Source organism: Haliotis asinina, chromosome 8, assembly GCF_037392515.1.
Source record: "Haliotis asinina isolate JCU_RB_2024 chromosome 8, JCU_Hal_asi_v2, whole genome shotgun sequence".
NCBI lineage: Eukaryota > Metazoa > Mollusca > Gastropoda > Lepetellida > Haliotidae > Haliotis > Haliotis asinina.
In genome coordinates, this window is record NC_090287.1 from 27,041,638 (window position 1) to 27,053,494 (window position 11,857).

Sequence of the window (11,857 nt, forward strand, 5' to 3'; positions counted from 1 at the left end):
CTGTGTAGGACAAAGCTCACATCGATGACTCGAAAGTCTGAATCAGATACTGAGTGCAGCATAAACTACAAGAGAACCCAAACAAACAGATTTTCTGAATGTTGGAGCCTGTTTTTGTATCAGTTGGGTGTGTTTTCAGTGAACACCTTCCGGGGCCATCAGAATCATACATTTTACGTGAAGTCCTCCATCAGCCCTGACAACGACTTCCTCCTCAGCGGCTCCAGCGACTCCATGGCCTACGTTTGGGAGGTGAGCAGTCGTTTACTCATTTCTTCTTGCCACACTATCCATCACTTGTTATGAATACTAATAATTTGTGGAGGGTCAGGAATTATTCATATGAGATCTGACAGGTTGATTATAATGGTCAGAGTTAGTTACAGGCAAAATGAATGGGCAGAATACTTATTAAACCTGCCATGCCCTACCTGTCTCTGCAGTAGTGTACTGGCTAGCTATTCTCAAAACATTTATGGTGCTATAAACTTCTTCAGTCCATTCTTAACACATTGTCTACATCAATGTTGAGACTTCTTAGGGGTATGAATGTTTCAAGAATAAGGGCTGTTGAGATATATTATGGTTAACTTCCTCTCAAATCTTTCAATGCAGTGAGTAGAATGGAGTTTAACATTAGGTTAAATCACTGGTTGCTTGTTCTATTCTGAAGTAATGCCATTTATAGTGCTAGCTGATACTATACCACTCGTTATGTATACCACATAGGGGCACAGCTTTGTGATTGGTGTACAAATTTAAGTGTGTTGTGGATTTTTATGGGATCATATTTTAGATATGTCACACTGTCTGATTGGTTAAGTTATTATACACTTTTAAATCATGCAAGATGATGGCCAGATAAAAATGTTCATATTAGCAGCTCAGTGATGAAACCTCTGTCATGATGACAATATCTTATTCTCATCTATTTTTGTATTTTTTGCGTAGTTCATACATTCATATTTTGAGATGGTGAATTATTTTGTGGACTTGGAACTTTCAGACATAACATTTCTGACTGGCGAGCAAAATTTGGAAACAGTTTCACACATTGATTCTGGCTCTCAGCTAACCAGATCTTGTTTTATAAGTTTACAAGTTACAATAAGTTGGTGTGACAAGGCTGTTCCTCCCAGTTATTCCTATTATTGCGTATGATACATTCTTTTTCATAGAGATCCTCCTTTGGGTACTTTTAAGCATTTAAATATTCTTTAAATTCTTGCGACAGTTGTAACCAAATTTTTGAAATAAAAATATGTACAAAACAAAAAACATCATTTTTGTCTTGTGAGACCACCCCTATAGGGCTCCTGGCCCCATGACAGCCAAGAGCAGGTAACTCTTAAGCTATAGCCTCAAGCCAAACACTTCCTTTTCTGTCGCCCGCCTGTGAAGACGTGCTACAGCGCTGTGAGAGATTCTTGCAATTCTAGAGATAAGACAAGTTCTAAGATGAGTAACACAGAGACTCAAACATTTTTTAATCATTTTTCACAGATTACTTGTCTAAAATGTTGTAACTTTTTCTGTCTCTGTTTGTTAGCCACATGGCTGGCAAGATGGTGGACGGTAAGCTTTTTCCCACCAAAACTTTTGAGTTTCTATGGCGGTCTTTTTGAAGTAAACGTTTGTTCAGCTATACTGTTTCACACATTTTATTGATATTGTTTCCATATTTACTTCAATTTGTATAAATTTGTTGTAAATTATGGTGTAGTGGCAATTAGCTTTTACCGTAACTATGTAGGTAGTTTTAGTTAATTAGTTTTGCGCCCATGCATGTTTTGTTTCATTTATTGTTACATTACACAACACTAGGGGTTATTTGTTGTTTTGCAGTTTAAATTCTGCTCAACATGCAAATCTTCTATCCCGGGAAAGGACCTTCATGATGCATGGTTGAGGTGCCTTGTTGAGTGTGACGACCAGTCATGTGATGTGTGTGCGGGATTCACTCCCCAGACAAGAAAGTCACGACATGCAGACTTTTTGTTTTACTTCAACCTGCTTAAGGCAGGGGGGATATTTGGGCGCAGGATCCTTCTTCCGAGCGTTCACATAAAAAGAAGAGGGCAGCTTCCTCTTCGGAGGGGTCAGCTAAGAAGGCCAAGGTCGCTAGGGACCTTCCCCCTTCTCCTGCTACTGTATCCCCTGCACCACCTTCTGCTCCTCAAACACTGCTAATTTCTGTTGAATCTATTAACGCCTTGTTTCAGCAGCGAATGTCTTCGGTCCAGTCTGTGGTAGATTCGGCATTATCGGGCTTCCGTAAGGAGCTCGATGCCCGATCATCATTGAGCGGACATGGTGGTTCTTTCGAGGGAGGCCGTGGCCTAGGCTTAGGCTCTGAGAACGCTCCTCCCTCTGGGCAGCCGTCCTGTGCTTTGGGCACTTTTATGGACTTATCTAGGGCAGTCGTCCCCAGCTTGACCCGCAGGGCAAGTGGGGCAACGACGCCTGGTGTTGGCGGCTCGACTTCAGTCGTAAGCGCGCCTAGTGCCAGAGTGGGCAGGCAGCCTAGCGCTGCCCAGCCGCTAGGGACATCGGCACCCTGGGCTGTCGAGCAACCCTCCGGTGGGGGGCTTTTCTCAGGTGCCCAGACGACCTAGTTCAGGCTCTGGCAGGGGCGAACCAAGTGTCTCGGACCTTCTCAGTCCTTCTGTTCCCTCAAGTTCACTTTCGGTAGCGCCCTCGGTGGGTTCGCTTTATGGCGACAGTTCCCTGTCCGAGGAGCGCGAAGAGATGGATATGGAGGAGGAGGGGATTGGGGGAGGAGTGCGAGACTGAGGTCCCGTACTCATTTGGTTCACCGCTGAGGCAGGTTCGGGAAAAGATTGCCAAGGTCCTGCCTCAGGTGGCGATTCCTGTGTCTGAGCCTGACCCCATGGAGTTTTAGCTCCAGGTAGGTATTCGCACCTACTAAGGTTGCCGAGGCGAGGTTGCGCATGCTCCCATCGCTGGTCGGGGAAATAGTGAATCCTCTCCTATCGGGTACCCGGTCGCGCTTCGATCTCCCGGAGATCAGCCGCCGATATCAGTTGGATGAGGATTCACTGTTCGAACTGTCGGTGGTGGACGAGTGTGTGTACGCCTTGGTTACCCTGGGGGGTCCTCCTCCTCTTCTTTAGCTTTGGCCAGACAGGGCCGGCGGCTGCCGCCTTTCCCCACGGCCACTCCAGCGCTGAGGTCCGCTTATTGCTCCTTCGAGGAGTCATATAGGTGTGTGGCCCAGCAGCTGCGAGTAGTGCTCCACTCTGCCTACCTTTTGGCATTGCAGGGGCAGTTGTTGGACCAAGGGAGCACTGTCGACGACTCTCCGTCGGCAGTGTTAGGCCGGCAGCTTACGGCGTGCACTCTGATCTGGCGCGGGATAGCATTAGGTGCTTTGCCAGCCAGGTGATGGGGCCATCATGGGGTTGCATAGGCTCTGGCTGTCTGTAGCCAGATACTCACCCGCTAGCCAGCAGGCACTTCTAGCACTGCCCTACAGGTTGGGATCTTCCCTTTTCCCTGGGGCACTGCAGGTGGTGCGGGAGGCCGCGGAGGCTGTTAGCACCTTCAAGGACTCTAAGCCCTTGTTGGAGCAACCCTCCTTGTCTCGCTAACGGCCTCCCACTCTTGCTTCAGCTAACCCTTTGGCGCTTGGGAAGGAGGGTGCTAAGTGGACTGCTCCACTGCAGCACAAACGCACAAGCAGGCGGAGAACTGCCGACATTGGATTGCTCCAGAAGTCCCTGTAGGCGGCAGGCTGTCACTATTCCTCTCGGAATGGCAGACAGCCACTTCAAATCCCTGGGTCCTGTCCACACTCAATCTCTGGGCACTTTGGCGGCTACAGTGGACGTGGTCTGGCGTGCGAGGTTGAGGATGCAACCCATTCAACAGGTATTAGCCCAGTTGTGGTCCCATTCGGAGAGCTACGAGACTGTTCTCGAGACTCCCGCTTGGTTGGTTCCTTACCTGCCGCGGTGGACGGAAGTTGGAAATCTCTCCGGGGGATCCCTTTAGAGACACTGACACCTTCCCTCTCGATTCAGACGGATGCCTTCCTCACAGGCTGGGGGGGCGTCCTGGGCGAACTATCAGTCTCGGGCCATTGGGCCGGGGACGAAGTCACCCTACACATCAATGTGTTGGTATTGAAAGCTGTCCGCCGGGTGTTCGAGAGCTTCGTGGAGTCAGTGCGGGGTCAAGTGGTTCGCCTCGAGATGGACAACCAGACCACTATGACGTATATCCTGAAGCAAGGTGGCACAGTGTCTCCGTCCCTCCTTCAGGTGGAGTGGCAGTTTCTGCTGTGGTGCGACCAGTTCGACATTCGGGTACTTCCCATCTATCTCCTGGGCATAGGCAACGTTCGCGTGGATGCGCTCTCACGACGTATACTAGCCCCACATGAGTGGATGCTGCATCAGGGGATATTCGGGATTATTTCCCAGTTGTTCGGGGCGTTCCAGGCCTCTGGGGCGACAAATCAGATTCCTGTGTTTTGCTCTAGGAAACCGGATCCGAGAGCGAAAGCCAACGACGCCTTTCTGCTCGATTGGACAGACAGGGTGCTGTGTGCGTTCCCACCAGTTCCTCTGATCTCACGAGTCCTCTCGCAGCTGAGCGCACAACCAGCTCGACTTCTTGTGCTTCTGGCACCGCTTTGGTCGGCTCAAAGGTGGTTTCCAGTAATTCTCAGGTTTCTGGCTCAGCCTCCTGTACTCTTACCCTTTCGACCGGACTTGCTATCCCAGAACGAAGCGCCACACCCGAATCCCAGGATTCAGTGGGTGGCCTGGACATTGTCCGGAATCGCCTCCATGCGAGAGGAATTCCTGCAACAGTTGCAGACACAATTCTTGCTTCGCGGAGGGATTCGACAAACGTTCAATATGAGGATAGATGGGCCTGTTATGCGCGCTGGTGTGTCGACAGGGGGATTCTTGATCCCTTTTCTGCAGATCTTGTATCTGTGTTGGAGTTCCTACAATCTAAGCTGGAAGCTGGTCTGGCTGCTTCTACTGTTAGAGGTTACTCCACGGCAATTTCTGCCTTCCACATTCCTGTTGACGGTGCATTATTGGGGCAGCACCCTCTAGTTCAGGCAGGCGTGGACAGAACCCGTCCATCTGTCCGGCGGATTAGTCCCCTGTGGGACTTGCCAGTCGTTCTTGATTGGTTGTCCGGTTCTCTTTTTCACAACCTGTCGGCTCTTTCCCTCCAGCTGTTGACATGGAAGACTGCTTTTCTTGTGGCGGTAACTTCTGGCAGGCGGGTAGGAGACATACATGCTATGTCCACCAACCCTGAATTAACGGTGTTTCACAAAGACAGAGTGAACATTCGATTGCCAGATACTTACCGTCCTAAGAGAGATAGTACCTTTCATGTAACGGCGCCTATTGAGCTCCTTGCTTTCACGCAACCTTCGCCGCCCGGTACCTCTCTTAGACGTGCTCACGTCTTAGATGTCCGTAAGACCCTTAAGGCTTATATCAAACGAACAAAGGACATTAGGAAGAATGATCAACTGTTCTGCTGTTATGGTGGTGGCAAGGTTGGCCTTCCGGTGAACAAGCAGACCATATCTAGGTGGCTTGTCTCTGCCATTTGTATGGGATACACCTGGAAAGGTTGTATACCCCCCAAAGGTTTGAAAGATCATTCAGTTAAGGCTGTGGTGACGTCTAAGGCATATGCGTCTGCCTTGCCCATTGAGGAGATCTGCTCCGCAGCTATTTGGAGCTGACTGAGCACGTTCATCCGTCGTTACCAGTTAGACAGACTTCAAGTGAGCATGCTCGGTTTGGCCAGTCAGTTCTCACCAGTGGGCAGGGCACGAGCGCCCTATGGCTATGGCTTAAGAGTTACCTGCTCTTGGCTGTCAGTGGGCCAGGGGCCCTGTAGGGGTGGTCTCACAAGACAAAAACGATGTTTTTTGTTTTGTACATATTTTTATTTAAAAAATATGGTTACAATTGTTGCAATAATTTAAAGAACATTTAAATGCTTATAAGTACCCCAAGGAGGACTCTATTCAAAGTATCTGCAAGTTAGTTACTGAAACACATCTGGATGTGTGGATGTAAAGATGACTTAAGTCTTCTATGCTTGGAGAATTTTGATTGAATCAGTGTCAGAATCTACCATGAAATATGTAGGTCTAGCGATAAGATACCTTAAAAATGTCTCCACAGTAGGGAAATTGTGAAAGATACAAGGCTGTTCATCTCTAGGGCAGCAACAATTCACCTAGACCTCGATTTGATTTGATTTTTGATATTGGACTCTTGTTCGTTCATTTTCGATTCATTTCTTCATAGAAGTAAAAACATCAGATTTCCTTTAACTCTCAGAGTTGGCTTTCTTAATGTGAAATCCATCAGCAATTTGGCTAATCTACTAACAACAGTTTTCATTGGATAATTAACCTGATTGAAACTGTTTGAATTGAAGTCAAAATTATGGTTTAGCTTTGTGGAAGTGATTTAAACAGGTATTCAGATATCAAATAAAAATTGTGATAATGGTTATTGAAAAATGCAACGAAGGTGTCAGATTTGATTTTCAATTAATTGAACTGACTTTTTGCCCTATTCATCCCCAAACTGTCAATACCCGGCATATGAACATTTCTACTTTAACACAAAACACATTTGTCACTATTCTGTAGATTGACAAGCCCAACAAGTCACCAGTTGTGTTGAAGGGACATCGGGCAGAGGTCACAAGTGTCGCGTGGAGCAGGCATGACTTCACAAAGGTAAGCAACAGTGTGCTCTCTTATAGCAGACAATTAGGGTTTGACTGTGGACACTGCATTTAATGACACCCAGTCCATTTTTTTTGTTGTTCAAACACTTGGTGTAAGTGTGTTCAGTTACATATTAAATATTTGCCTTTTTATAGCACGTTGGAACATAGCATCAAATTACAACAGTTACAGCAAGTATATATGGATGCATGATATTTTGAAGAAATTAGGCTGGAGATCAAAATTTGAAATTTTCAATGAACCAACAGATTGTCATGCACCATAGAACAGAAGTTCAATATTGCACTTGAAACCTCAAGTGAGGTAACCCACACATTTGAGAATATTATCTTACATCTCAGCCACTCATGTAGCCTTTACTGTGTCAGTGAATAATGCGTTGAATTGTTTACTGCTAACATTGGTATAAATGATCTCACTAAACAACCTGTGAAGTAATGGTTCGTCAGTTGCTGCATTGTGTCAAGGGAGGTAACTCCAAGATGCACTTACTGGCACACAACTGCCTCAACAACTCTATTTACATAAAAAATGCAATTCTCAAACCAACAATATACATTATATCAGACAAGCTAAGTATTCAAGAGAGCTCAGATATTTTTGAAGGAGTCCAAGTTATTAGTGCAGAAATAGTAATTTTAGTCAAGTGACTCCTTTGGTGATATTTCGACCTAATATTCTATCATGTACATCAGTCAGAGCTACCGTGATTTTTTTTTATTTGAGTTTGTTCACTTTTGTATTTATCTAAGTCCTTGCCATGTTGTGTTGAAGCTGGCCACTTTGTCAGACGACAACTCTATGAAGTTGTGGAGGGTGTTGCGGAGAGTCAAGCCACCATTGTTTGGGGAGGTAGCAGGAACAGCAGAGAGGACCCACAGAGAAATAGGTGAATATGTTAATATTCCTCATTATGTGTTTGATCCACAGTTCAGATTACTAATGGTAGCCCAATGATTAGCATTTTCACTATTCACAGTTTTGAAACTTACATCAGTGTTGCAACCCCTGTACATATAACCGGCAAGCTGTTTGCAGGTTTCATAAGAAGCCAAAATACTACTCATTTGCGGTCAAGTTTATACACTTGGAGCTGTGAAGATCCAGGTTACAATTGATCTTCAGTAACCAATGTTTGTCGCAAGACATGATTGGGATTGGGTGGTCAGGCTTGCTGACATCCCTCCTGTGTAGATCGATGCTCATGATGTTGACCTCTGGATTGTCTGGTCCCAGCTTGATTATTTACAGACTGCTGCGGCGTAAAACTAAACAAACTCATTCACTCACCCCATACATTTAGTATTGTAAAATTCCAAGTCTGTACAATTGACTATAAGTTTTGTTAGACTTTGCCTTGAATTTGAAAAACAATTATCATAAATAAATCATGATGATTTACCAGTTTCTTAATATGTGTAGTTTCCATTGCAGGAACTTCAACCATACCCACATCTAAAGAGACTCCCAAGAAGCCAACCTGTCCTGCTAGGGAGTTCTCTCCTCTTGGTCAGCCTCGATCGTCACCAGGGGGAAAGTCTCCCAGTATAGGAAAGTCTCCATCCATTAAAGACTGGTTTAAAAAGCAATCCAGTAAAGAAAATAAACCCTCAAGTCCTGTATTTAGCGAGCAGGTACATTTACAGTCTCCACAGAAACCCACTTTCCATCCCTCACCTCGAAAAGCATCCAGGATGAAGTTAGACGAGGATCAAGAAGATGCAGGCTACTTCCAAGGTAGCAGTACAATTCCTTTCAAGGCATATGTGGAAAAGGAAAACAGTTGTTCAGCTAAAAAAACTTCAAAAAGGAAATTAGACATAGGTGAGACAAATGAAACATGTAAACGACGCCATATTGAACAATCCAGTCCAGCCAAGAGTGATATGGTTCTGCGTGATTTGGAGGCGGAATTAAACAATTCAGAAAAAGCAAGTTCATGTGATATTAGATCTGAAGGAGTGAAAAATTCCGTTATTGACAAATGTGCAAATAGTGAGAAAGGAGAAGTGTTTTCCCCAACTCGCAATCTCCCCAACCTTGTGGTGGACGAAGCTGAAGGTCGCCGTGAACGACTGTCACTGGCAATGGCAAGTCCAAGTCAGGATAAGAAGTGCATTGACTGGCTTACACAGATCCGCCTCAGCAAACACGGACATGGAAGGGGTATATTTCCGAGTCCAGCCAAGTCTGTAACATCAGAAGATGATATGTGTGGACGAAGTGACTGCTCTTCCCCGGGCAGATCTATTACAAGGGTAAGTAACCATCTCTTTGGGGTGTATGGTTGACTTCCTTTGTTTCTCAGTTCTAACAATAGGTAACCCATGTTGTGGCATGTGGTTGTCTCCCTTTACTTCTCTGTCCTGACAATAGTTAACCCACTTTGTGGCACATGATTGTCTCCTGTGTCCCATTGTTTCTCAATCCTTACAATAGTTAACCCCCTTTGTGGCACATCATTGTCTTCCATAGTTTCTCTGTCCTGACAATAGGTAACCCACTTTGTGGCACATGATTGTCTCGTATTGTGTTTCGGTCCTAACCATAGTTTACCCCCTTTGTGGCACATCATTGTCTTCCATAGTTTCTCTGTCCTGACAATAGGTAACCCACTTTGTGGCACATGATTGTCTCGTATTGTGTTTCGGTCCTAACCATAGTTTACCCAGTTTCTGGCATGGCATATGATTGTCTCCTAATGTTTCCCAGTTCTAACAACAGGTAACCCATGCTGTGGCATATGGTTGTTCCCCTTTGTTTCTGTGTCCTGACAATAGTTAAGCCACTTTGTGGCACATGATTGTATCCCATTGTTTCTCAGTCCATGGGTAGGTTGCCCACTTTAATGGTCACATTGATAAATTAGTTTTGAAACGGTTGGAATGGAGAGTTACGAGCACATTCCCCTTCTTCAAATATACTTTACCTGCCTTGATACATTTCCTACATCCTAATGCAGAAATTTCAAAATCAATGTGAAAGCGTGTATATTTAAGAGAGCATGCATAACCTGTAAACAGCAAATCGTATTATTCACTTTAAACTGTTAGAGGCAAGTGTGCCATGTGTTTTGCATATGTTTACATAGTTCTCTCATTGTTTGCAGACACCAGTGAAGGGGATGAAGTCCATCTTGAACTATTTCCAGAAGTCAGCAGAGAAAAAGCCAAGGAAATAATGCCTCGTCCTTTCAAAATAAAACTGAAATAATCCAAAAGCTTTCCATTTTCTGTGGTGCTGCTTTTTACTGCCTTTTGGCTCAGTGGTCCAGTGTCTATTTACAGTCTCTTGAAGAAGTTTTTATCATGTTTTTATGTGTACACAGCTATAGGGCAAGTTGAGAATGAAAGGAAACAAATTTTGAAATAAAGGTACAAATTATAAACACCAACATTTTAATCTTGGCTAAATTCTGTCTCAGATCAGATGTAAGATTTACACTTCCAAATAGTAATTACTAATTTCCAGTTCATGTGGTAGTATGATGTATGTTTCATTGAAACTAAGACCAGTAGAGAGAACAGTGTTACATTATTGCATTTTCCCCAAATTTCTGTGTATTAGGCCCCATTTGTTATCCATTTCATTGATACTGGTTTATTTGTAATCTTAAAAGCTCAGGCTGAAAATATATAAAGCACTCGATTTGGTGCTCAAATTTATCTTGGTAGAGGGTGATGTTATCAAATAACTATTTTCTTGGTGGGATGATTTAATTCAGAAATGCTACTTTAATACTGGCATCAGTTACTTATAATCCAAGACATAAGGTTATGTTGTTTGCCAATGGAAACATGATTACTACTTAACAATATTAAAAATAATATAGACAAATAGATATCGTGACTTTTACTTCAATCTGGTTTAATTTGGTGTTCATGTCTCAGTTAATTCAAAGTGGTTCAGGTAGCAAACTTTTCCCAGGATTACTTTCATGTTGATCTCCAATAAATTGTGATAAATATGTTTCATGATAGAAGTGTAGTGTGATGACCATTGGTTTCTGGAGGTAGATGAAGCTGGACTCAGTATGTGTGGTGACTGGTACAATTGGTTGTGTCCTTATGATAAAGAATAGTCAAAAGGAGGATTGAAAATAATTATCGATTGTAGAAAATATATTTCCAATTAATCGAAATGTTGTTTTAGTGTGACACACTTGAATGAAGTAAACTAACCATTAAATTGGATGAACATTCATGAACAACATGCACTCATGCATTAAATTAAAAAACCCATTAACATTAATTAGGAAAAAAGTGAAGAAAGCCCCTTAAAATTGGTGATTATAATAAATATGCGTATGTTTAAGTTTTATGATCAATAATCATTCACCACAAATCCTCTGATAATTGATAGTGGATTTGGTGTCCTCTGATAATTGATAGTGGATTTGGTGTCCGATTCCCAGCACTATTATACCTTCCTTAATCCCCATCAGTGTCGCACTAACTTGTTGAACATCATTGTTGTGTGGTGTCAAGTTGGTAAACATGAGATAAAATGTCCTCCATATATGTTATTATGAATCATGAAAAACAGACAAATGTCTTGCTTGATTTGTTTACTCGTCATGAAACAGGTGGATGGTATGAATATGTTTGTGTTGTGCTTAAGTGTGGCTGGTACTAAATACAATGTCAATTTTTGTTCATATTTTGTTATTTGTTGTCTTTCATACAGTCACCATGAACGAGATTTGTAAATAAAATCCTGTTGATATAGTTGGTGTTTTGTTCAGTTTACAAGATGATGTCCGTCAGGTAACATGTTTTCCTCATTTGAGTGTGGACTGCATAATGAAAGAGAGTCACACAAACCTGAAATTGGCACTAAAACAACACAAGTCCTATTATATCGCCTCTTGCTTGTCAGAAATGTTTGATTAAAAAGCATTATTTTACACAACAAGAGTGCATGAAACTCTCCGATTCTTTCAAGATGCTGAAACAATTCTTGTCGGAGTAGTTACAATTTTTATGGACTCATCAACTCTGGTCTCTGAACTTGTCTTAAATATGAAGAATTTCTGAAGCTGAGTGAGACACGGATAGATAAGTCTGTCACATCCTGATGAACTGAGGA

The 11,857-nt window shown here is 43.4% G+C and overlaps 1 protein-coding gene across 1 annotated transcript in view; it reads left to right on the forward strand.

Annotated features, from left to right (window-relative positions):
- Positions 1–11,496, forward strand: part of LOC137293926 (denticleless protein homolog) — a 19,912-nt gene extending 8,416 nt beyond the window's left edge. Inside the window, exons 11-15 of the mRNA XM_067824784.1 lie at positions 140–252; positions 6,668–6,757; positions 7,544–7,658; positions 8,204–9,027; positions 9,879–11,496. Coding sequence (XP_067680885.1) covers positions 140–252; positions 6,668–6,757; positions 7,544–7,658; positions 8,204–9,027; positions 9,879–9,950 — 1,214 coding nt within the window. The 3' untranslated portion in view covers positions 9,951–11,496. The remainder of the gene's footprint in view (positions 1–139; positions 253–6,667; positions 6,758–7,543; positions 7,659–8,203; positions 9,028–9,878) is intronic.
- The last annotated feature ends 361 nt before the right edge of the window (positions 11,497–11,857 follow it).